Consider the following 24,922-nt stretch of genomic DNA (forward strand, 5'->3'; position numbering starts at 1 on the left):
CAGTCATTTTTTAAAAATGTTTATTTATTTATTTTGGGGGAGAGAGAGAGGGAGGGAGGGAAGAGGGGAGAGGAAGGGAGGGGGAGAGAGAGAGAGACAGAGAGAGAGAGAGAGAGAGAGAGAGAGAGAGACCCAAACAGGCTCCACACATCAGCACAGAGACTGACTCGGAGCTCAATCTCACAAACCGAGATCATGACCTGAGCCAAAACCAAGGATCAGATGCTTAACTGACTGAGCCCCCCAGATGCCCTCCCCCAGTCATTTTTTAGCAATAGACCCAACTCTGTGTAGTATGTCCAGCAAGGATTAGCATCTTTTGCATAATGCCAGGAAGAGAGGCCTGGACAGGGAAACTGACTTGCTTAAGCTCATTCAAAGGCACGAGCAGAGCCCACCTGGGACCCAGGCTCCTGCCCCAGTCCCCGGCCTGTGTGCCCAAGACAGGCTGTGCTGGCCACTCTCCTCACCCTGGAGCAGCGGCACCTTCACCCTATGTGGACGCCTGGCCACTGAGGCTCGTTCCTGGGTGACAGACTGAGGAAAGGCCCACACAACCCTGAAAGGTGGCACAGCGGGGTGTGAAATGTGGATGTTGGGTGAACTCTCAGGGTTCAAATCCTGACCTGGTGGTGGGATCTTGGTGGCTTCCTTGACCTGAGTCTACAACATAGGGATCATGCATAGGACAGACTTCCCATCACTGCTGCAAGGATTCAATGAGGCCGTGCAAATAACCTAACTGTAAGACACAAGTCCCAAATATTCACTGTTATCATTTTTAGTTGAACCACAATGACCTATCTCTGTGATGCAAGACACAACACAAATTTCTCGTTCCACAGCTGGTCGGCCTATCTGATCACCTTATGAAATGCCTCTCCTCCAGCTTCAGCTTATTAAACCTCAGCCCCTCCTGCCCCCCTTACCATAAAGCCTCCTCTGTCCCTGTGTCCACGATGAATTCTTTCCTGCTCTGAGTGTGAGCAGCCTCTGTACTGCGGCCTCCCACTTGCCTGGGCTGGACTAGGCAATGACCGTTGGCCCCTCCTCCACTCCACGTGGGGGCTCCTTCAAAGCAATGACCCACACACAGAATCCCAAAGTTGTGGTTAAACCCACAGGCTTGGGGTCAGGCAGCACTAAGTTCAAGCCCGATTTCCAGCCCATCGAAGCTGCGTGATTCTGTGCAAGCTGCTTGTCTTTCTCTAGCCTCTGCCCCCCATCTGTCAGAAGGGGTTACATGGCCCGCTTTCGGGGGTTGCTATAAGGATTCAGAGGGTCATGCGCATGAAGAGCTGACCTGGACACAGAGCAGGAAAAGACAGTTGCCATTTCCCCAGCTATCTTGAAGGTGCATGTCCCTCCCCCACCCCCGAGCACAGCCTGGCACAGGTGCCCAGTGCAGGCCATTAACGGCCTATCCGCACGACAGGTGGGCACATCATCGTTATCATTAGGGTGATTATGGCAGCATCCAAAATGCTAGGCCCACCCCACCCCTGTCCCTCCACAGCCGGGGCACAGGCTCCAAGTGTGGCCAGGCAGGGGTCGCTCGGGAGTGGCTGCAGACCAGAAGGGTCTGGCAAAGACAGAGAGGAGGCAAGGCCACAGAGGTCACCAGGCCCTTCCAGAGATCCTGTGATCATCCCCCGTCCTCCTAGAAGGAATAGTAAAATCCCTGCTCTGTGCTCACCAGGAACCCGGGGCCCCAGGCTGCTTGTCGGTCCCAGGCTCTGATCGTCTGGACCGACAGTGGGTCACCTCCTTCCCTCCAAAATCTCACGCCACACCCTGGTCCAATGCCAACAGCCCCAGGGAGCCTCTGGACCACCTCACATTCCTTCCTGAAGCATTCTACCCCAGCCCGTGACAGCTGTGAGGCACCTGCAGCCCCTTCTCCAAACCTCAAGTCCCAAGCTCACAGCTTGGCAACCCGGGAGCATGGCCTTCTCCCCCAGGCCCGCAAGGGGCCAGGTGCCTGCAGGGTAGAGCCCCCTGGAGCCCCTTCTGCAGTTCACGGGCTTCAGGCTGGAACCCAAAAGTAATTCTCTGAGGCCCTTGGGCAAGCTCCCCACCTTAGGCCTCAGTTTCCGCATCTGGGAAGGGGGAGTGTTTGACTAAGACAGCGGCCATCGAGCTGCCCCGCGGAGGCCCTAGTTGTTCACGGGCCTTCAGAGGTCCTTCAGGAGGGGGGGTGAAAGTGAAGGTGAGGAATACAGGCTATTAGGTCGCCCCACTGTCTACCTCTGGCTCCAACGTCACCCACAGACCATTACTGCTCCTCCGCATTTATTCTTGTCTGACACACTGTATTTTCTGTATTGTCATTAGCTACCGGGCCCCGCTGCCTCTGGGCAGGAGGTTGGCAGAAAAGCCCACACCACCCTCTGAGCACACACTCAACTGAGATTTGGGAGCCTCTCACCGGCCTCCCCACATCTCCACCCCCTGGAGGCTTTGCCTCCAGCCCTTGCCAAGAACTGCTCTGGGGGACCATGACTCCTTCCCCTCATGTCAGTCCTAAGGAACCCTTCGGTTAAGAGTAAAAAACATTCTCACTCTGTAATTTCTTAGGCCGCTCCTGAGACACAAAGACGAGTTCTTCCCTTTACAGGAAGGAGGAGCACAGTGACAAGGGACAGTCCCCTCCTGGACCCTAGGCACAGAGAATGCTCCCAGGAATGGCCAGAAGGTCTCCCAGACTCCCCTCTTACCCAGGCCTGTCCACATCTGCTCCCAAGCCCCATGTCCAGAGGTCTGGCCATCCCGGCACGTCTGCTGCCCACACGGCCCTCATTCATGCCAGCCCTCCCGCATCCCCATCCCTGCTGCGTAGGGACCCCCTGGGGGGGGTTGTCCAAGCACTTGCGGGCGCTCTGCTCCTCCTGTCTGCAGAGACGGCTAACGTGGGGTCAGCCCACCTGAAAACCGTTCTCCCCGGGTCCAGACGGAACAGCTGGGCACTGATGGAGTTTGCAGGAAAATTAATCAGCGCCGGCTGGCCGCGGTGCCAGGCGCTGCCTGGGCCCGATCCATCCTAATGAATCCCGAGCTCCCGCCTTAATGGCTCCTGACAAGACTAATTTAGTGGCGCAGGTGATTAGCGTGGGCATTATCACCTGAACTGTGGCTCAGGCTGCTTTTGCAGGTAGTGAGGGGTCTGCTGGGGGGGTTGGGGGAGGAGAGTCAGCTCCACGTGCACTGACCTTGGAAGGTCCAGGAGCCAAGGGGAAGGGGCTCAACAAGATATCCAGCATCCGCTGGTCCTCATGCTTTCGTTCTGTCCCTCCGTACTCGTTCAGTGTCAGCTGAGACTCTCTCTGTACCGGGCACTGTGCTTGGCACGGAGCAAATGCAGGCTCTGCTGGCTCAGCTACCAAACGGAGCCACTGATGCCTCTCGGAGGTGCTCTGTGAGGTCTGCGCGAGCCCAGGCATCTAAAACCCTTCCCAGAGGCCCTGGAAGGCGGCTGCCAGTCCATAAACACTGGCTAATCTTATCACTCTACAATCTCCTATTACACATAAATACGAAAATTATAATTAATTGTAATGTCAATATTAATAAAAGTAGTAAGTAAAAGGGAGCAGCTGGGGAGTTACACACCAACCGCTATGCCAGACTTGTTCAGAGCTTCCACAGGGGCGAATATAAAGCCGGGAGAGGGTGGGGGCCTCAGAGCCGGTGACATCGGAGCTACACCTTGAAAGATGAGTAGGAATGCACCAGGCAGGAAGGGGGAAGAGGGTCCCTGCCGAGGGACCAGCATGGGGAAGGCGCGGTGCGGAGACAGAGCCGAGGTGTTGGGGGCCTGAGCGTGTCCCCACGGCTGGAGATCAGGGTGTGAGTGGAGGGTGACAGGCCGTGATGAGTTCTCGCTCCTTCCTCTAGGCACCCGGGGGGCTTGTGGCTGGCGGTTTAGAACTGGGATAGAGGGAAGGATGTTGGTGCTCAGCCCCGAGGGACACTGTCCCCCACCAGGACCCAAGGTATGAAGACCAGGATCTCAGCCAAGGCAGATGGACCAGATGCCCTCTGTCCCTCACGGAGCTCCTCGGTCAGCTTGCTGTCTCCACGCCAGGCTCCCGCTGCTGCTTCTGGGTCCCTCTGTGGGTCCCTAGCACACACACCATATGCAGCCCTGGTAGGCAGCCGGGGTGGCACGGGGCAGGGGCCTCGTCATTCACAGGCACAGGCACACATGGCAACTGTGCCACCTGGGGCACATGCTCTCTTGGGCCCCCTTCCTGGGCAGCCGTCCCTGTCATCACCAGCACCTCGCTCCTGACACCGTCGGGAGGGGGGCACCCGGCCTGAGACTGCAGGAGTGGGGGCGCACAGCCGAAGGGAACATCCCCTCCTTCCCCAAGACTCTCTGAGCCCCAGGCACAAGCCAGGCCTGGGGCTGGGCTCTGGGGACACAAAGATGGTCCAGGCCACCTAGACGCATTCACAGTGCAACAGGGGAGGCAGATGAGCAACTGAGCCACAAGAGCGCTGTGTCGGGGACTGACAGACAGGAAGGAAAGCAAAGGAAGCAGCCTGGAGAAACCCAGGAAGGTCACGTGGAGGAGGCGGCATCGGAACGGCCTTGGCTGACCAGCAGAGGCTCTCCACCTTCCAGGTGGCAGGCATGGCGACTGCAAGGCTCAGGCAGGAACCCACCTCTCATGCTCACGGAACCACAGGGAGGCCAGTGTGGCTGGAGGGGAGCAGGTGTCGGGGAGGGGAAGAGATGAGGTCAGACACATGGCCAGACGGCTGACAGCCTTTGCACCACTCTCATTCCAAGTGGGTTGGGGGACCTGAGCACACCTCATGACAGGCTCCATGTCAGGACCCCTGACTCCTCGGCTGGCTGTGGGGGTGAGAGAAGGCTTCAGCAGGGGGGGGGGGGCAGGGAGGCCACTGCGACCCTCAAGAGGCTGCTAGATAATCCAGGCCTGTGCCATGGTGGTGGGAGCAGAAGGGGTGAGAAGTGAGAAGATTCTGGAAACATTTTGAAGATGGCACCAACAGGATTTGCTGATGAATCGGAAGTGCGGTGAGAGGGAGAAAGACAAGAGGCAGGGACGACGCCAAGTTTCTGGCCCAAGCAACTGTGTGTTGGGGGCGGGGTGCAGTTGCAGCAGAGCCGAGCGAGGCTGCAGGGCAAGCAGGGTCTGGGGGAAGGGCAGGAGTCCAGCCCGGATGCACAGAGGCTGAGAGCCCTGCAGACACCCACGTAGAAATGCTGAGCATGGAGGTGCACACACAAGTCTGGAGCATCCTCTGCAAGGAGGCCCAGGGAGGGCGTAGAAGCCTCCGGCGTGTCAGCATATGGGCAGGACCTGAAGCAGCAAGACCAGAGTTGACGGGCACGGGGTTAGAACATGGGGAAGGCACACAGGAGCCAGGCCTGGGACTCTGCAATACTCAGGGGCGCGGGAGGTGTGAAGGAGCCAGCAAAGGAGGCTGAGAAGGAACAGCCAGAGAACTGATGCCCAGGAAAAGAAAAAGACCAAAAGCCGGAAGGCCACAGGTCTGAGAATTACAGCCCTTGCCACGGGCCATACTGGTGAGTGTCTGGAGTGGATTAGGGATGTCACCTGCAGGCAGCACCCAGGAAGCGCCCACCCCTTGTCCTATAGATGCCATGCAGACATTCACTGCTGACAGCCAAGGCCATGGTGTGGGCGATGTCACTGGCCCAACCAGGCGCTGAGTCCTTGATCTGCCCTTGCTCTGCCCCTTCCCGACCAGCTCAGCTGCCGATGATGGATATTCATGTCTGACACACAGGGACAAGGGGGCCCTGAATGTTAACAGGCTCATGGCGGGAGGGGGAGGCACGACTCCCTAATGACTTCACTTGGCTCCTGTCTTCTCTGGCTGGGAGATGGTCCCCCAAAAGAACATCGGGCAGAGGGAATTGGAACCAGAGATGGGTGAGGAGATAGAGCGACACAACGCATAGCCTCCGTGAGGGATCTGGGACAGTTGTGCTGGGCTCCCCCCTCTGCTCCCCAGCCCACGGCCGCTGGCCCGCCAGCCGAAACTGAGGCGACAGCATAAAGAATGGAAAGGCTCAGAAGGTTTGGGGTGAATCCAAGACCCAATCTCTAGCTCAGGAGAGAAAATTTGCAGAAACTACATACTAACAGAGCCCACAGCCAACTCTGCCTCCAGAATCTTAAGAGGAATTTGGAAACACATTAGTTAAAACACTCTACACTACCTTGAGCACTCAGTAAACATACTTATTATAATCACATATATTATGCATACATAGTATATCATATATTGTTATTATTACTCTGTAAGGCTCCAGTCGTCAGAATTAGGCTCAGTGGGTGGGAGCTCCAGGGACAGATTTCACATTCCTATTAGGAAGAAGTTTTCATTTCCAGAACTGTCCCCATAGCACAAAAATGAACTGTCTTAAAGGGTCATGAGCTCCCCACCGTTGGGCATTAAGCAGAAGCCAGATAAGCAGCGCCAGAGCTGGAAGTTGGCCTGCCCACAGCTCTGACCTCATGCCACTTTCAGACTGGCTTGGGCTCTGCCTCTAGCTATTGGTAGTGACCGCCCTACACCCAGCTCCTCTGTGCACCTGTCTCCCCCACCCCCCGTCAGCCCATGGCTGCCAGGACAGCTCAATCAGTCATCTCCAGGCCACACACAGGCTCTCCTTTCAGTAACAAATCGTTCCAGGTATGGAATCCAGAGAGGGGTCTATCCCATCCCCATTCTGCACGCTGGAACACTGAGGTTCAGAAAGCAAAGGGCCAGTGAGAGCTGAGCCTCCAAGGCAAGTCTCTAGGCCACCCCATTCCACATGGCAAGCAAAGGGCCAGTCCCTTGGACAAACTGTTTCGACCCCCACCCTCCCCCTGGCACCCTGCCACGTCCATGTGAGTCCACAACAACCTCTGAATGGCCCAGGGCCACACAGGTGACAGCACACGGTGGAGGTCCCCAGGCCTGTTATCTGAGGGCCAGGATGTACACTGGGCCGGCAGGGCCGGCCAAGATGGGCCCGATGCCCTCTCGTTGGGGAAATAGGAGGTAAGTCCCAGAGAGGGGCAGCGCTGTGCCCAATGCCACACAGTGAAGAACAAAAACTAAGTTTGTGACTCTCAGGCCAGAGCTTGCTGCCCCCTCCTGATGCAACATGAAGGGAGGAAGCCAGGAAGGTGTGGGCCAACTCAGCACCAACCCCTGCCTGGAGGGACGGACGGAGCTGTCTTCCAGCTCACTGAGCCTTCTCTCATTCCTCTGGTCCCCTAGAGCCAGGGATCAATCCCCACAGCACCAGATGGACGTCCCTGCTGTGGCTGCCAAACGCAGCTTTAATGGGGCCGTGTCCTAGGAGTTGCTCCCAGAAGCCGATCGATGCTAGCATTTGCAAAGGACAATCAAGAGGCAGAGCCAAAGGTAACTAGAGCAGGGCCCGCTGGAGGGCTCACTGGGAGGGGGCGGGCACCACTGGCACTGGCCAAGCATACCCACCCCACCCCACCACGCCCCCTGCACTGCCGGCCTCTCAGAACCCCATACTCAGGGCTGAGCAGGGTCACAGGTGGGGTGCCACAGCCAGCACCACTCACCTGAGAGTGGCCTTGACCTTTCCCGGCCAGCAGCCCCGTCAGTTAGCGGTTGGCCACGCCTCTGCTTCGAAGGTTCCCCCCTGCCCCAGACACAGTCCCTCCACCACAAGCAATCTCTGGAAGGCTGAGGTTAGACACTTCCAGGGGCGCCTGGGGGGCTCAGTAGGTTGAGCATCTGGCTTTGGCTCAGGTCATGATCTCACAGTTTGTGAGTTCGAGCCCTGTGTCGGTTCTGTGCTACTGTGCTAACAGCTCAGAGCCTGGAGTCGGCTTCGGATTCTGTGTCTCCCTCTCACTCTTTGCCCCTCCCCCACTTACACTCTGTCTCTCTCTCTCAAAAATAAATAAACATTAAAAAATGTTAAAAAAACAAAAACAAAAACCAGACCCTTCTAAAAATCAGCTGCCGGAAACAGTATGTGAAGGAATAGAAAGGGAGTCTTTGGGGACTCTGCTCAAGGGCCACCGCCTCCCAGAAACCTCTCCTGCTCCCTCCTGCCTCTGCTCTGTCACTGGAAGGACACACCTTCCTCCTTCAAGGCCCCACTGGGACTTAACCAGACACCCAGCCTGGCCCCCACACCCCAACACTGATTTCTTTATCCTTTTGTCGCATTTCTCTCTGGGGGCATGGCAGCTAGGCCCAGCACAGAGGGTGCAACCCCCTCTACATCTGGTGCACTGACGAATGAACTGAAGGAACCTCTACTGACGACGAAGGCTGCTAGCTCTCATTCACTTATCGAGCCACATAGACTAGGCGCCTACTCTCCTACCTCCACACCAGCCCCATGCGAGGCCTGGGTGTGGGGAGAAGCCCCAGATGAATCCAGAAGCCCACACGCATGCCCTGAAGCTCAGCAGCATCCCCAAGAGACTTCCAGGTACCCTCTCCACACCCCCACACCCCCACCATGAGAAGAGCTAAGCCCGCGGAAGAAGCAGACAGAGAGGCTGGTAGCCTCCTCCCTGGATGACCCTGTAAACACCTATACCCACAAATCCAGCCTTGCAGCACTGATCCAACGAGGCTGCAAGTCACCAAAGGAGCTGCGACTTTCCACAGAGCCCCACCCCCATCCCACGGCTCCTAGAAATGAAGAGCAACTGGCCTGGCTGTGGGGACAATCCCCACAATAGTCAGAAACACACCTGCTATCTCCGCCCTCCTGTGGAATGGCTTCCGCCAGGAAGAGTGGACTGTATGGTCATTCCAGGAGCTGCCGCTAAGGCCCCGCAAACAGCAGGGGAGAGGCTGCGGTCTGCTGAGATCTCCTATGGAGAATTTCGCATCTTCTCTATCACACATCGATGTTTGGTTTTATATAAAAGAGTGTTTAAAATGACCTATGCGTTAAATACCTCCACAGCCCTCCCCTCTCTCCGTGCCATCTTGCTTAATTTCCAAGGACAAGTGACACTCCAGAAAGAGGTGCCACACCACCCCTGGCCGTGTGCCCCTTCTGGTGCACAGCTCCACCCGTGGACCCACAGAGGAGGCAGACCTGAGTTTAAGAAGCCCCAGATGACAGGCACTTGCCCTAAGATGACACGGACAAGAATGAGGACAGGGGAGGGAGTGTGGGTGGCGGCAGGAGGGGCCTCTCACAGGAATGAGGGTCTCCCCCTTCAGCACAGCTGCATTTCCCAAGAAGCTTCTGGTCCCTGGAGCCAAGCGAAGGCCACAGGGCTGTGCGTGCACATCTCCAGCCCCAGGCATGGGAGCCAGGCCCTCAGGAAGGGGATCATGAGGACAGAGCTGGGTAATGAGGTGACTCAAGCTGGGGTGTGAGCGATGCTTGTGATCGCCTCCTAAATCAGTCATTTTTTCCCTGATGACAAAACAGGCAGACTCACTGCGGAAAACTTGGTGATCACAGGAAAGTACTAAAGGCTACAATCAAACTCTAGGACAGTTGCCACTTTCAAATTTTCCCAAAGAGAACAGGGCATCTTGTAGGACAGAAGTGGAAGTCAAGCAACTTGGGCTCAATGTGACAACTCTTTGGGCACTTAGAACCCCCCCCCCTCCACCGTGTGGGAAGGGACTGAGCGCCCCATCCCCAAGGACAACCAAGGAGAGGCCATACACACACCGATGAGGACACCACGAAAGAGGTGCCAGTAATGGGTGGAAGACAGCTGCAACCTCTAAGATCCCCTTCACTTGGGGGAACGGAGCCCACCCCATGCCACCCACATGCCCGCCAGCCCTGTGCCAACTCACCCACAGGCGTGTCCTCGCTGATCAGCAGGTACGTGTCGAAGAAGTGGTTGATAAAGAAGGGCAGTCGGTTCACCTGGCCTGGAAGAGTCAGAGGACAGGAGTGTCACTCAAGTAGGAGGCACAGAGTCGGGGCTGCAGAGGGCACTGAGCCTGCGTCCAGGGCCGCGGCCACCTTCCCAGGACCTCAGCAGCCACAGTCCTGCCTCCAGGTAAAAGGGGACTAATGCCAGTAGGGAGGCCGTACGGTGAGCGAGGCCACCAGCCCCCCACGGCTAGTGCGTCCTGATCCACACTGAGGCAGTGTTGAAGCAGGAAATACACGCAGGATATCAAAGGCTTTATTTGAAAACACGGGTGTAAAATATCTCATTAACCTTTTATATCGAACATGGGTTGAAGTGAAAACACTGTGGATATACTGAGTTAACCTTATTATTAAAATGTGTTTCTTTTCTAACGCGGCTTCTAGAAAATTCCAACTCACCCACATGGCTCACGTTGTACTCCCCGTAGGCAGCCTGGCTGTAGGTGGCACGCGGAGGCACTAAGGACCAGGGCTGTGCTCCTTGATCGCTAGCAGCCTGGTACCCAGAGCAGGGGAAGCACTCAGGAGCCCCAGGAGGTATTCACTGTGGGAAGGAACGGCCAGCCGAGCCCACGGGATAAATGACAACGATGCCCTCTCTGGAACCCCTCTCCATGCCGGCCACTGTGTCCCTGCCATCAGTCTTCACGCTACAGGGGGCGACTATCACATCCCCGGCTGACCGCTGAGGAAAATGAGGCTTGTGGGGAGTAAGCAGTAACCTGCCCAGGGTCACACAGCTAGTCGGCCGCACAGGCCTTACGGGACCCCTGGGTGGTTGACCTTGTATCACTCTGTGACAGCCTTGGGATCAGGGCCAGGTCTGGAAGGAGCTGGGGAGGTCCTGGCACGGGCTGAGGAATTCAGTGATTCCAAAGAGTCCTCCATACCATAAGGCCCCGCCCCCTGCCCCACACGAGGCCTCCCCAAGGCCAGCTTTGCCTGTTCCCTGATCCTCCTCCTAGCGGCCTTCAGTAGCATAGTGTAACAGAACACATAGGTGGGGGCGCCTGGGGGGCTGAGTCACTTAAGCCTCTGACTTCAGCTCAGGTCTTGATCTCACAGTTTATGAGTTTGAGCCCCAGTCGGGGTCTGTGCTGACAGCTCAGAGTCTGGAGCCTGCTTTGGATTCTGTGTCTCCCTCTCTCTGCCCCTCCCCTGCTCATGCTCTGTCTCTCTCCCTCTCTCTCTTCAAAAATAAATAAATGTTAAAAAAAACTTATATATATATATATATATATATATTTGGTCTTTGCCCCAGTTCCTGGCACAGGGCTCCAAAACTCCTTAGAATTTCCAGAGGGAGAAGAGTGTCCTTTATAAGGAGCCCCCTGAGTTTATGCTAGTGAGGGGACTTGGTGGGGGGGGCCCTAGGCAGCTCCAGGGTGGGGCTGGTCGGTGGAAAGACCAACTCGTGAGTGGGGGAAACTTTTAGCCCCACACGGGCCTCCAGGGAGGGGAGGGGGCTGGAGACTGAAGAGCTCTGACGGGCGTCCAGGAGGTGAACATATCCAGTGCTGGGAGGGGCGCGTAGCGAGGACGCGGAAGCCCAACACCGCCCTCACCCAAGGGAGTCATTCCAGCTGAAGAAACCTGAGAAGGGGTCATAGGAAGCCCCGATTTCCGGCCGGTAGGGGAGACGTACGGGTGGCCCAGGACTCGTGCCTTGCCTGTCTTGTGCGCCCGAGCCCTTAAATCTGTATGATCTGACACTGACTCCAGACACTGTCAGCCTGAACTTCATCAAAGTGTTGGACACCCAGCTGGTGCCCAGAGAACCGAAGAACTGGTCGTTGGTATGGGAAATACCTCGGAAGTAGGCAAGCGAGGGCCCTTGCCTTTCTGCCCTTGCCAACCAGGGCTGGGCAGCTGGTCTGTCTCCCACAGGGCTGACGTCGTACGGCCACCAGCAGCCCTGCGGAGTCCTCCGGGGACAGCCTCCTTTCCCCATCTCGGCAGAGCGGGGGCTCTCTCATCTCAGGGCCGGTGCCAGGCCTCAGAACGGAGGCCAGCTGCCAGGAAGTGAGAAGGCTGGAGTCGAGGAAGAGCACACCCCCTCCCGCCTGAGATGCTCCCAGTGGTGAGTGGCTTGACATCTTCGCCTCCTCCCCCTAAGTCTGCCCAGACACAGCACTTCCAAACCCACAAACATTCTGGCCTCTGTCTCCCTTTCCGGCGAGGGCCACTGCCCCTTCTGCCTTCACCCCCCAAACTCCTGCTTGAGTCTCTTCTTAGACATCCTTCAAGTTTCATCTCAGACACCCTTTCTTCCAGGAAGCCCTCCTTGATCACCATTACTACAAACGTGCACCCCCACACACTCCTCCATCCTCTCGCATCAGGAATTCGGAGCCCCTCACACACATAACGGCCTCAGAAAGAGGCCAAGGGCCAAGGGCCTTGCCTTGGTTTGGAACTTCCCTGTGCTTCCTTCCAGCCACATGATCTTCCCATGCCTCAGTTTACTCAGGTGTAAAACAGCAATAATAAGACTTACTTGAGGGCAGTCCTGAGGATTAAGAGAGATTACACACATAAAGTGCTTAGCGCCATGCCCCAGCACACAGCAAGCACTGGATAAATGGTAACTACTATTAATATGGGTATTAATAACGCAGCCAGAGAGGGAGGCTTTTGATCACTAAGAAGAGCCTTGGGCTCCAGCATGGGAAGCGGGCTGGACCCGGGCGGAAGGCTCAGGGGTGCCCAGAGAATGCAGCAGTGGCTCGGGCGGCCGGGGGAGGGAAGCCAGGAGGAAAGACGTCGCCTGCAGCAGCGCTGTTCATTTTTAACTTGTTCTTTGACAGGACCTGCCGATAATCACCCGCTGAGTGCTCTGCACGGCAGCTGGCACGGCCCCGGGGGCATGTGTCCCCTGCCACAGACCCAGCGGGACCTGAGTTCTTGGAACAGTCCTGAGGCCCCCAGAGTGCTGACGGTGCAGCACCTGGGGACTGGGAGGGGGCTGACAGGGCACACATGGGGAAAGGGCACAGCAACAGTGGACTCATTCTCTTAAAAACCACTTTCAAGGCACAGAGGCTCTGTCCTCCCGAGGCAAAACAGCTGCCTCGGGAGCTTTTAGACCTCCAGCCCGGCTGGACCGTGAGTGAGTGGATACACGAGGGGAGGGGACATGGGGGACCTCAGTGATGGAGAGTCCCAGCTTCCTGTGCCCATGCCCGGCCCCTCTGTCTGTGCCGCACACACCCCATCCCCATGAGTCCGCATCCACCACTGGCTCCACCCTGGTGGCTTCTTCCCACCTCCACCAGCCACTCATACTGATTGTTCCCCACACAGTAGATCGAGGGGTCCACTAGCTTTAAATATTTCAAACAGTGCCCAGCACCCAGCTTCTAAGCACCAGAGGCCTGAGGGAGAAGGGAGTGGGGAAGTCACAGAGATCACACCGTTTGAGCGGCCGCTCCACGGCACCTGCTCTGGGAACGACCGGCATCTGGCACAACTGTGTGGGGACGCCAGGAAGCAGTGACTTTATCCAGAGTCGTGGGGCAGGGGATTCCTCTGGATTGAACACTGGCCGGTGGCAGAGCCTTGAGGCAGCCGGGCCTGAATGCAGCCCAGGCCTGCCTGCCCCACTCTCGGATCGCTGATGGGAGACTGCAAGCAGAGGGGCTCACATTGAGGTCCATGCAGTGGGGCGCCCCGTTGATAAGGGAGGAGCCCTGGGCAGACGGTGCCAACTCAGGGGCCTGGCGTACTCTGCCCCTCACCACCGTGTGGCCCTGGCAAATCTTTCTTTCTCTCCAGCCCTGGTTTCCAAGCCTCAGGAAAAAAGCCCCACACTGTCCTCCCCTGCCACCTCCATGCCAGAGACGTCCTGTGCACCGGGTCACCGCCACGGTGGCTGCAGTGTGGCCCACGGGAGCCCCAGCAGTCAGAAGCCCAATGTGCTGGGGGCACCTGGGTGGCTCAGTCAGTTGAGCATCCGACTTCGGCTCGGGTCATGATCTCGTAGTCTGTGGGTTCGAGCCCCATGTCGGGCTCTGTGCTGACAGCTCAGAGCCTGGAGCCTGTTTCAGATTCTGTATCTCCCTCTTTCTCTGACCCTCCCCTGCTCACACTGTCTCTCTCTCTCTCTCTCTGAAATAAATAAATAAAACATTAAAAAAAAAAAAAAAAGGAAGCCCAATGTGCTGCCGTCAGGTGCCCCAGCTGGTGTAGCCTCGCCATCAGGACCCCTCACGCCCAGGGCCTGGGGACCAGCTGCACAACCCGGCGGCATGCTCCGGGGCCAGGCCAGACAGGGGCGGGGTGAGGCTGGCGTGCTCGGGCATCCACCTCCTGCCCTCCCAGCAGGCCCACAGATGAAGCACACATTGGGGCCAGAGGGGAGAAAGAAGGGTGGCAAGCTTGGGCATTGAGAAGGTGACAGGAGGGTCTGATGTCCATGAGCCCAACCACACTCTGACTGCCCAGGATCGGAGGACAGATCCATGGGGCTGTGGGTCAGAGGCAAACACCACGGGGAGAAGTAACGTGGGACGTCCTGGGGGACAAGAGCACGGTGGGGGCTCAGGGACAGGTGTCGGAAGGCCAGGGTGGAAGATGGTGTCCTTCGGTCCCTAAGGCCAGCCGTGGTCTCGCCACGCCAAAGCAACAACACTGGCCACCTCAGACAGGAGCCAGGAAGGGGGTCTTTACCCGGCAGCGAGACAGAGAGGGGCCCTCATCTACGTGCAGGGCAGACTGGTCCCAGACGGGCTGGTTTTGCCACAGAGTTGCCGTGTGGTTGCAGGCAGCCGGCTTAGCTTTTCTGTTTTCGATGCCCCATTTTCCTTCGCCCAGAGAAAGCTGCAGCTCCTAATAAAAGAGCTAACACGTTATTTTGGCACCTAATATGTGCCACGGGCCATTCTAAGGGCTGGACATGCACATTAACTCATCTGATCATTCTGACCACTGAAGGAGGGGAGTCCATTTGTCCTTTAACTTTAGAGATAAGAAAGGTGAAGGACAGAGAGAGTAAGACACCTGCCCAAAGGAAGCTGTTGGAGAAGTGGGGTGGGAACCCCAGAGGCCCGCTCTGTGCTGCTCCCTTGTGCCCACTTGAGATGCACGAACAATCTTCCATCCACAGAGCTCAAGAGGAAGCCGCCACCTCTACTGAGGATACAGCCGGGCTCTTAGCACCTGTTTTATTTTTAAGAACAGTGCGAGCAGGGGAGGGGCAGATCACGAAAGGAGAGAGAGAATCCCAAGCAGGCTCTGCACTGTCAGGACAGAGCCTGACGCGGGGATCAAACTCACAAACCACGAGATCAAGACCTGAACCAAAATCAAGAGTCAGGAGCTTAGCCGAATGAACCACCCAGGTACCCAATATATTTCTTCTTAACAGTGGGGGAAGGGCATGAGTGTCCAAGGTCACAGAGCCCCGGGACAGGCTGAGAAAGTGTCCTGACTCCCACCATCCAGCAAAGCCAGAGGGTCAGAGCTGGTCTCGTGCCCCGACTGAGGTCTCCTCCAGCGGCTGTGGGTGCGGTGTCCTGACCCTGACTGAGGCTCAGCCACACCCTGCTTGGCATGACCTCGGGACGGTTCCATCTCCAGGTGTCAGTTTCTCCTGCAAAGTAGCTCAAGAGTTGAGAGAGGGTCTGAGAGCCCCTCCGGCTCTCCCCTGAGACTGTGAGACTGTGCTGTAATCCCGGGCTCCCTGGGTGGAAGCAAACTGCCCGTCACAAAGGCATTCTGGCAGAGATCCTTCCAAACACAGTGGCCAGGAGAGGGGAGCTTCAGGGGACTCTCGGGCAGCCAGCACGAGGCTGGCTTCCTCCAGACATTCCCTGGCTCCCTGGAATGAGAGAAGGAGCTGGCCTCACTCAGGAATGTGTTGTCCATGTCACCAGGCAGGTGGGGCCCACAGCTCTCCCCCGGGGCCACCGTGGCCCCAGGGGACACCGGGCCAGCCGTGCCTGCGGTCCTGGCCTTCCTTCAGAGCAGTCCACAGAGCTGCTCTGTTCCTTGCCACCAGCTCTGTTCCTTGCCTGGCTGTCCAGGAGCCAAGAGACAGGCAAATGCCCAGGTCTTTCCTGGCCACTTCCGCGGGCACCAGAGCTGATGCTGGGGAAGGAGGGCTGGTCTTCCCTGCCAGGGGAAAGGGCTCCTCACCACCACACTTCATTCAAGTTGTTCCCTCCTCCCAGAATTCCCTTCCTCCTGCTCCCCTATGCTGAAACCACTTCTCAGTCTTCAAAGCCCGGGTTATATGTTTCCTTCTGGCTGGGTCCCTCCTGTCCCCACAGGCCCAATTAATCTTTTCTCCCAATGGGCTTCTCCAGAGCCGCATCCAACCTTTATCACCACCATACTCACCTGCATTCTATGTATAAATCTAGCTGCAGCTTCCTCCCCGGCCAGGCTCTGGGCTCCCTGAGCACGGGTCACTGCCCCACACCCCAGAGGCTGGCGCCGTGGACACACACAGCGTTACGCAGTAGGTGCTCAAAAGACAGCTGCGAAGGCCGGTCCCTGCATCCCAGAAGGGCAGTTCACGGTCACAGATGCCTCCTTCCCCTAGAGCTCACCTGTTCCTCAGGGCTCCTCCCCTTCCCTCACGGGAAGGCTGGTATTTGCAGTCCTATGAGTGCTGCAGAAGCGACCGAGGCCCAGAGAGGGAAGGGTGTGTGCAGTCACACACACAGCAAGGCAAGGCCTGCAGGCCCAGAGCAGCCCTGTCCCGCCCCCCGTCCCAGAGCACAAACCCCACGCTGGTGGGGGCAGGAAGGGCAGCGGGTTGGACTTACCCAGGCATCCAGAGATCAGCACACACAGCCAGGCCACGAGGCAGCTGGTGGCAACGTGGCTCCTCATGGCTCCTAGGGACACAAGGAAGGAGAGGGTGAGAAGCCTACCCTCTGAGCCCCTCCTACACTTCCCCACCCCTGCAGCTCCGAGCCCCTCCTACACTTCCCCACCCCTACCACTCCCCTGGCCTGGGAAGAAGAGAAGGAATCCACTCACATGGTGGGGAAGGCGGGTGTGGGAAAGGAGAGAGGGTCTGCATTGCTGGGTGTCATATCGTCCAGGGCTGGGTATAGCTGAGCGGCCTGGGGCTGGGGGCAGAGGCAATGGCGCCATCTGCCCTCATGGGGCTGGGTCAACAGCCCCGCAAGTGAGTGAGCGAGGCTAAGCAGTAGGCACAGGAATGCATCGCTGAGGCATTCTGGCCTCTCTGCGGGCGGGGGGCTGTTGCCTCCATCCTCCAGAATGGCAGCCCCGGGCGCCATGGGGCTTGGTTAGCCTGGGGACAGGGACAGGAGATGGGAGCTAAGTGGGCAGTCGGGGGTCTAAGACAAGGCTTGGCAGGCCCAGCACCCCGATCCCCCAGCCTAAGTGCCCAGCGGGCAAGTCTTTTCCCACCTTTTCTCTCTGCCATATTATCTCATGTCCAAAGAGGCACAGAGAGGGGAGGTAACTGCACAGGGCTCCACAGCAAGTCTGGGAACACTGATGCCACGTTTCTAGGGGCTCAGAGCAAAGCTCTGGCAAGATCTGGGGCTCAGTGAGGTGGGATCCCATCTCCAAGGGTGTCGGGGATGGTGAGTGCACCTCCCACCACAGCGGTGGCCCCACGACAGAGCGCCACGGTCCTCCGGCTCCTCCTCACGCCTGCAGCAGCCCAGGGTCAGGCCTCCCGGAGGCCAGCAGCGGCACCAGGAGGGGCCCACGCTCCTCAGCTGGGGACCCCACGTCCCTCGAAAACGCTAGCCCTGTTAGTACAGGGACACAGCCCACTGGCCCCTCTCCCCGCAGGGCTTGGCCCAGAGCCTGCACATCATCCTGCACATGGACAGCTTGCTCAGAGCTTCCGGCTAGTGAGCGCCAGGCTCAGCATCGGACCTCAGTTGACCTGCCACCTCCCTCGTGGATGAGAGCCCAGGAAAAGACACGGGGAGGCGAAGGGAACCGAAGGGAAGGGATCTCTGCAGAGACTTGCGCATTTCTGCAAGATCCGGGGGCGAGAGATTCCAAAAGAGCCACAGGCTCAGATCCCTTAACTCCAGACCCGGCGTGGCCTTTGTCAGTCTGGGCCCCCAGTGGCCCGTGACATGACCCGGCTGGGATTCCTGACACAACATGCGATGGCCCGTCACGCCCTTTTGTTTCCCTGCTAACATTGTACCTAAATTGTCCTGATTATTAGGCATGAAACAGTAACTTGAAGACTAAAAGATCCTAAGATGTATTTAAATAATAAAAGATGAACACCCCCTCCCATACATCCTATATTTCCACCCCCTGGAGCTTCGGAATGTTCATAGCCCATCACGGGGGTGCAAATTGATAGGCTCCAGAGGCCAGGCCAGGAGTAGAAATGAGGGAGACACCAGCTGGGTGGGGGTGATGGCTGCTCAGAGGCCACAGGCTCTGTCCAAGAGTGGCAGCCGCCCATCTGTTCCAGCCAAGAGGGATGCGGGCCCAGCGTGGCCAGGGCTTCTGATTTTTCTCAATCAAAAACCGGCCATTGGGCTTTTTCTATGAATTCTGTTTTTTAAATGTTGGCAAATAATTCAGCTTTTTATGAGCCAAACAGATCGTGTCTGATGGCCAGAGTGGGTGGGTTGGGCCGGGCGCACATCCCACCAGGGCCCTTCTCCGCACCCAAGCAAATCCGTTCGCATTACACGCACGTCTGGAGCGGTGCGGCTGTGTTTATCTTTAGAATGATGGAGTCTGCCTCGACACAAAAGAAAGTTGCTCTTCTCACATCATGATATTTCACAGATGACCCTCCAGGTCAACGCTGCTACATCTACGCCCTTCTTTTTAGGAGCTAACTCACAGTTCAGAGTGTGGATGTTTGCAAGAGGGACAAGCATCCCTTACTGTTGGGCATTTGGCTGCACCCAGGGTCCCACCACCACGGGGAATGCCACGATGGGCCTCCCTCTGAATATAATCATGTTGGGACCTTGGTTGCTCTTGAATTTGGCTCTCCAGCGGCGGCATTACTGGGTGGATTAGACACAACACCGAGCATGTATGTGAACCTTTATTAGACACCACCATATTACCTTCTGGAAAGGTTGTGGCAATTCCGACTCCCTCCAGCAGCATATGAGAGGGCCTCTGTGCCCACCTGGAAGTGATCCCTCTTTTAAATGGCCGCCAATCGGATGCATGACAAATGGTGTGGCATTGTTGCTTTCATTTGCATTTCCCTAACTACTAGTGAGGTTGAGCAGGCTGCCTTCTTTTCTAAATGTTCAAACCACTTTCCATCTGTTATCCTGCATCAGTGTATCATATCCTACAAAGAAGCTGGCCAGCATTGCTAGCATTATCCCTGATTTACAAGTGGAGAAACCGAGGCACAGAGCAATTAAGTGACAATCTGACATTGCCTAGTGAGTGAGTATCTTTTAAAAAAAAGTCTCCAGCCCTCTGCCTTTCCAAACCAGATGTTATAAGAATTAAACAACATCTGCCAAGAACATCACTCACAAATAGCTGGGGAGGGTAGCCATTCTGCTAGGTGCTGCACGAAGTTGGCCGTGGAAGGAAGGAAGGAAGGAAGGAAGGAAGGAAGGAAGGAAGGAAGGAAGGAAGAAAATGAACACTCCTAGGGCCACTCCCACAGACCAGAGATTTTCAGGGGTATATTTTATTCAGTCCTCCAAAATGTCCCTGGAATGTACTGTCCCCATTTTTCAGATGAGGAAATGAAGGCCCATAGAGGTCACCCCCGGACTGGAACTGATGCCATCACACACCGCTCGGTCCATTTCCTAACATATACAAGGGAAGGCACGGCCCCTCACTCAGGAGTATGACACACAATAGACACAAAATGAATGTCTGCAAAGACATGTGCACATGCGCACGACACACCCGCACATGTAAAATTCATCTCATTTCCACAATGCTGGCTCGGGCTCCAGTGCTGCCGGGCACACTGTCCCCCAACCGGTCTCCTTCAACATCTGCTTCCCCTTCGGAGGCAATCATACCACCTCGGCACCTCTTTCCTGTGGGTTAAGGGCAGCACTAATTTTGCAGGGTTGTGGGGGCACCTGTGAAGCAGTTAGAAGCAAGGGCCATGTCTGCTCCATGCTGACTCTCTGTCCTCAGCTTGGGGCAAGGAAGCCTAGACCACAGAGCAGGGGGGCTCTGGATTCAAAGGGTGAAGCGCTATAGCCAGGCAAAAGTGGGTCCATCCTGCTACTGGGTTCTCTCTGAGGTCTCAGTTCTGGCTCTTCCTCTGGCCCCTTTGGCTACGGGAAGGAAAGCAAGGCCCAGAGAGCGAGAGGCTCAGGGCAGGCGGAGGAGGCCCCTGGGCTCCAACCTCCAGCCCAGGTGTCCTAATGGATGCTGCCTTGCCTGCAGGCATGTCCTTGACACTGGGCCTACAGCAAGGGGCATGTGTCCCCCCGGGAGAGCCTGACCTCGCGCTGCCCTGTGCAACAGCTGTTCCCTAACTTCCTAGCCCTCCCACTTCCCACCTAACAGGGCTGTGTGGTCTCCTCCGCCTCCGATGGGGCCTGAGCTCCTCCTAGCCCTCAGCTGCCCCCGCTGGACCAGCAAACATAGGCACACAGCCTTCCGTGTGAGGCTTCTTCTCTGGGCCTGGGATAAGTGCCAGAGATGTGCCCCTGAGGTGGGAGCAGGGTCAGACCTGGCTGCCCCCAAATCTTTCAGGTGCCTGGCTCGGAACCCACTCTTATAGAAAGACTTCCAGAAATCCCCCAAACATACCTAGTGCCAAGAAGACAGAGAACTAGGCCTCAAAGCGCTCAGGCTGTCAATTCTCAACATCCTCTTTCATGCAAAGCCTTGTGCCAGGCCTTGGGGTTGGATAGCTAAACCCATGTGCTAGGTGTCAAATAAATGATAGAGACCATCGCCGCCCAGGGCCATCAAAGGAGAAGTCCCAAATCCTGCAGAGAAGGATGAGATGTGGGCTGCACAACATTAGCGGTCACTGAGTGCATGCTCCATGCCAGCCACTGTGGTGTGCAGTGTGCAGTACCTGCTGGGGCTCAGACAGTTTCAGAAACGTGCCCAAGGCCACACAGCTAGCAAGTGGTCAAGTCTGGGTTTGAACTCCATTCTGATGGCTGTCCAAAGTTGGTCACCCAACCTCAGCCCCAACCCTTGCAACTACTTCATACACACAGTATACAGGAGCCAGCAGCAAGGCCAAGTGCATGTGCCAGGAAGAGAGGGACAGCGAGGGCTGGGAAGGGGCTCCTGTGTAGTCTGCCCTTCTAGCATACTGGCCTGTCCCAGGCCATGGCCCTAGGACCAGTACCAATAAGACAACGTCTACACCATCCGAGGTGACCAGGTCCCCCACCTCCTCACCCCACATGGCTCCCTCCAGCACCATCCCCAAGAGGTTAACACCTTTCACTACAAAGATCCCCATGCTCAAGGCAGCAACGCAACCCATGCTGGCCTCCACCTTCCCCTGTGATCATCTGGAAAAACCTGCCACTCAGGTGGGCCTGGGCTGATGGCCACCGGGGAGGTTCTGGCAGGTGGCACAGTTACGGCATCCAAGGAGTCACCCAACCTGGGAATCACCTCCCCATCAAAGCCTCCATTTATATCCCCGAGTGCTGGTGAACAAGAGAGAGAGGCTTCCAAGCCCGGTCGGGCCACACTGCACATGTCTGCACTGACGTTACTTGCCGTGTACCTGGCACTGTGCTAGACACTGGCACACAGGTGAAAACAAGCTGAGGACCTTGCCATTGCAGGGGGCGGACACTCCCAGGAGAGACCAACACAGACAGTGAAGATGAACGACTTGGACAGTGTGTCTGAGAATACTAGGAAAAAGGCGAGGAACAGGGTAAGGGTATCAGTGAAGATGCTACATGAACAGTGATCCATGTGGTTGTTAAGGGAGAAACATCTTCCAGGCAGCGGCAACAGCCCGTGCAAAGGCCCTGAGGCAAGAGTGTGCGAGCACGCTTGAAGAGGACACCAGTGTGCCTGTAACTGGGTCCGCAGCAGGGACAGCTGCAGAAGACGAGGCCACAGACACAAGGGGCCCATCACTGATGGGAGTAAAGCAGGAGTCATGGTCCTTAGCCACTCAAGAGTGACATGAATGAGTCAAGTTTTATGGGAGCACTTGCCTGTGGTGTTGGGGACTGACTGCAGGGGCAAGGGCAGAAAGAGGCAGAGCATCAGGGAGGCTACGGCAGGGGTGGAGGCCAGAAACACATGAGGGCTCCCGCCGGGGACTGGGGTAGAGGATGTGGGGTCCGGTATATGTCAAAGTAGAGCTGAGAGGCTCTCCGACTGGAGAAGATGTAGCTGTTAGAAAGAAGTGAGCCTGAGGGTTTGGCCCAGGTGTCCGGAAGGGCAGAGTTGCCGTTAACCCGTCAGAAGAAGGCGGCAGGTGGAACGGGCTGAGGGGTAAGCGCAGAAGTTCAGTTTGGGGCATGGTGAGTCTGCAATGGCTGTTGAGAACCCAGCAGCAGTGCGGGGCGGGCAGGAGGACGCCTCCACCTAGACGTCAGGCCAGAGAGGCGTGTGTCCGTGTGGGAGTCATCGGCACGTAGGTGGCACTTGGAGCCACCAGAGAGACAAGGTCACCAAGCTCCTCCCCCCCCCCCCCCCCCCCCGCCTCGAGCTGAGGCAACTTGGCGGCGAATATCCATCAGTGTTTGAAACCTGTAAAGAGCCGCTCTCGTGTGTGGCCTAGCAATTCCACTTCCGGAACTTTAGCTGAGGAAACGGTCATGGCAGCGCATGAACCCTAAGCCCCAGCGACATTCACAACAGCCCAGACGCCCAGCGGGAACTGGTTCAACTGTGTGACGTCCACAAGAAGCAAACAGGACCACGTACGGATGGGTACGTGTGTGAATGTGTGTAGGGTAGCGTGTGCCTGGGCAGAATTATCATGTGAAACAGTTTCATCTGTGGTGAGGTCATAGCTCATCACGTATTTTTCTACACACACTTTTCCCAATTTTCTGTAGTAACACCCAATGACTTTATAACCAGAGACCTAGCTTATGTCCACACTACCGAAATGCCGGCAGCAGCCTGTGAATAGATACACAACTCTGATTAGAAAGTGCTTTCCTAGGGGCGTCTGGGTGGCTCATTCAGTTGAGCATCCGACTTTGGCTCAAGTCATGATCTCACAGCTCAGGAGTTCAAGCCCCATGTTGGACTCGGTGCTGACAGCTTGGAGCCTGGAGCCTGCTTCACATTCTGTGTCTCCTTCTCTCTGCCTCTCCCCTGCTCTCTCTCAAAAATAAACATTAAAGAATTAAAAAAAAAAGTTCTCCCCTAGGGGCGCCTGGGTGGCTCAGTTGGTTGAGCATCCAACTCTTGATTTCGGCTCAGGTCATGATGGTGGGATTGAGCCCCACATCAGGCACCATGCTCAGCGTAGAGCCTGCTTAAGATTCCCGCCCCCCCAGCCCTTCTTCCCCGCTCATGCTCTCTAAAATAAAGAAATAAAAATAAATTTATATTAAGAATAATAACGTTCTGTCTTATGCTCTGCTGAGCTTCCCTGAAGCCCACAGTCCCAGGTGTGACTGCCAGAGGAGACCCTTCAGGCTGGGAGGGTCCTCAAAGTTCCTCTGGCCAACAGTACCCCTGTGCTGCTACTCAGGCCCTTCCGTGGACAAGGAGCCCCTCCTTCGGGCAGGGGGAGGGTCCCAGCTCAGAGACCCCTGCCTCCCACCCCAGCCCTGTTACCTTCCCACACTGGGGCAGTTTGGGGGGTTATCCTGATTACACCGCCAGGAGGTCCATTGTCAGGACTGCCCTGTGCTTGAGTACCAGAATGGGCTAAACCTGGCCTTGGAGACCAGGCCCCAGGCTGAAGGTGAGACTAACAATTTTTAAAAGGAAAACAAGTGCCTGAAGGCACTCCTATGCTCCCTCACACAGACACACAAGCTGGACCCCCGCAGGAAATGTGCCTTCACGATGCCCCTGACCCAACCTTAGAGGGCCCCTCCTTCCTGTCCCCACTGCTTCCCCCAGGCTGGAGGAAGCCAGGTTCCTCCTAAAGCTCCTCCCCATCTGTAGAGGTGTCACCAAATGCCCCTGGACCAAACCCAAGATAGAGCCCATCACAGCCTGGTCTCCTGGACAGAGACTGGAAAGCACAGTCCTTGCTGCTGCAGGAACAAAGCACACTCCCCTCTTCTGGGAAATCAGCCCATTGTGGGCCCAACTTCCAGGTCAGGACCCTCGCGGTTACCATCTCCCACCTGTCCCTGCAGCCCCGTCAGGGGAGAGGCAGTGCCTTCCATCCCAGCAAGCAAGGGGACAGCAAGAAACAGAGCAGAGAGGGAGGGAAAGGGCAGGAGGGGACATCTGAGCGGCTTTTCAGTTTCTCAGGAGTGAAAGATTTTCCCAGCAGGGTGCCACAATTTAGTTTGAACTGCTATGAATTCCCATAAAATCAGATGCACTCAACTTTGAATAGAAATACAGAAATACACGGCAGAAATCAAATACAATTTGGGGATTATTCACCACCACTACACACAGAGGGGTTCGTGCGTGCAAGGAGGCACCTGCAGATGACACCATTAGGACCACTAATGGACAAGCCACTGTCAGCATCAGCCACTGATGGCCATGCTTCAAAGCACACCTTGTCCAGGCCACTGGCAGGGGAGGCTGCTGTGACAGATCACTAAGAGGGACTTTTCCTGTAAGGAGGGAAAAGATTAGTCTCTTCACGCCCTCCCCTGGATCCGTCCCCAGAGTTCCCACTGACTGATGCCTGGGGCTGGTGGTAGACGAGGCAGGCAGGATAGGGACCCCCAGGAAGGGGTACCACAGTGGCCCAGAATCCTCTATGCAAAGCCTGGTATCTGAGTCTCCTTGACCTATACTTTTTTTTAAAAGTCATTCCAGGGAGCCTGGGTGGCTCAGTAGGTTGAGAGTCTGACTTCCGCTCGGGTCATGATCTTGTTGTCTGTGGGTCTGAGCCCCACATCGGGCTGTGTGCTGACAGTTCAGAGCCTGGAGCCTGCTTCACATTCTGTGTCTCCCTCTGTC

At 56.6% G+C, this 24,922-nt stretch overlaps 1 protein-coding gene across 1 annotated transcript in view; it reads right to left on the bottom strand.

Moving 5' to 3' along the window:
• Positions 1-24,922, bottom strand: part of LOC120247574 (cadherin-23-like) — a 318,028-nt gene that overhangs the window by 255,015 nt on the left and 38,091 nt on the right. The window contains exons 2-3 of the mRNA XM_039255551.1: positions 16,675-16,746; positions 9,820-9,897 (exon numbers count right to left, since the gene is read on the bottom strand). Coding sequence (XP_039111482.1) covers positions 9,820-9,897; positions 16,675-16,741 — 145 coding nt within the window. The 5' untranslated portion in view covers positions 16,742-16,746. The remainder of the gene's footprint in view (positions 1-9,819; positions 9,898-16,674; positions 16,747-24,922) is intronic.

The sequence above is a fragment of the Hyaena hyaena genome, unplaced genomic scaffold, assembly GCF_003009895.1.
Source record: "Hyaena hyaena isolate Hyena2069 unplaced genomic scaffold, ASM300989v1 scaffold_531, whole genome shotgun sequence".
Lineage (NCBI taxonomy): Eukaryota > Metazoa > Chordata > Mammalia > Carnivora > Hyaenidae > Hyaena > Hyaena hyaena.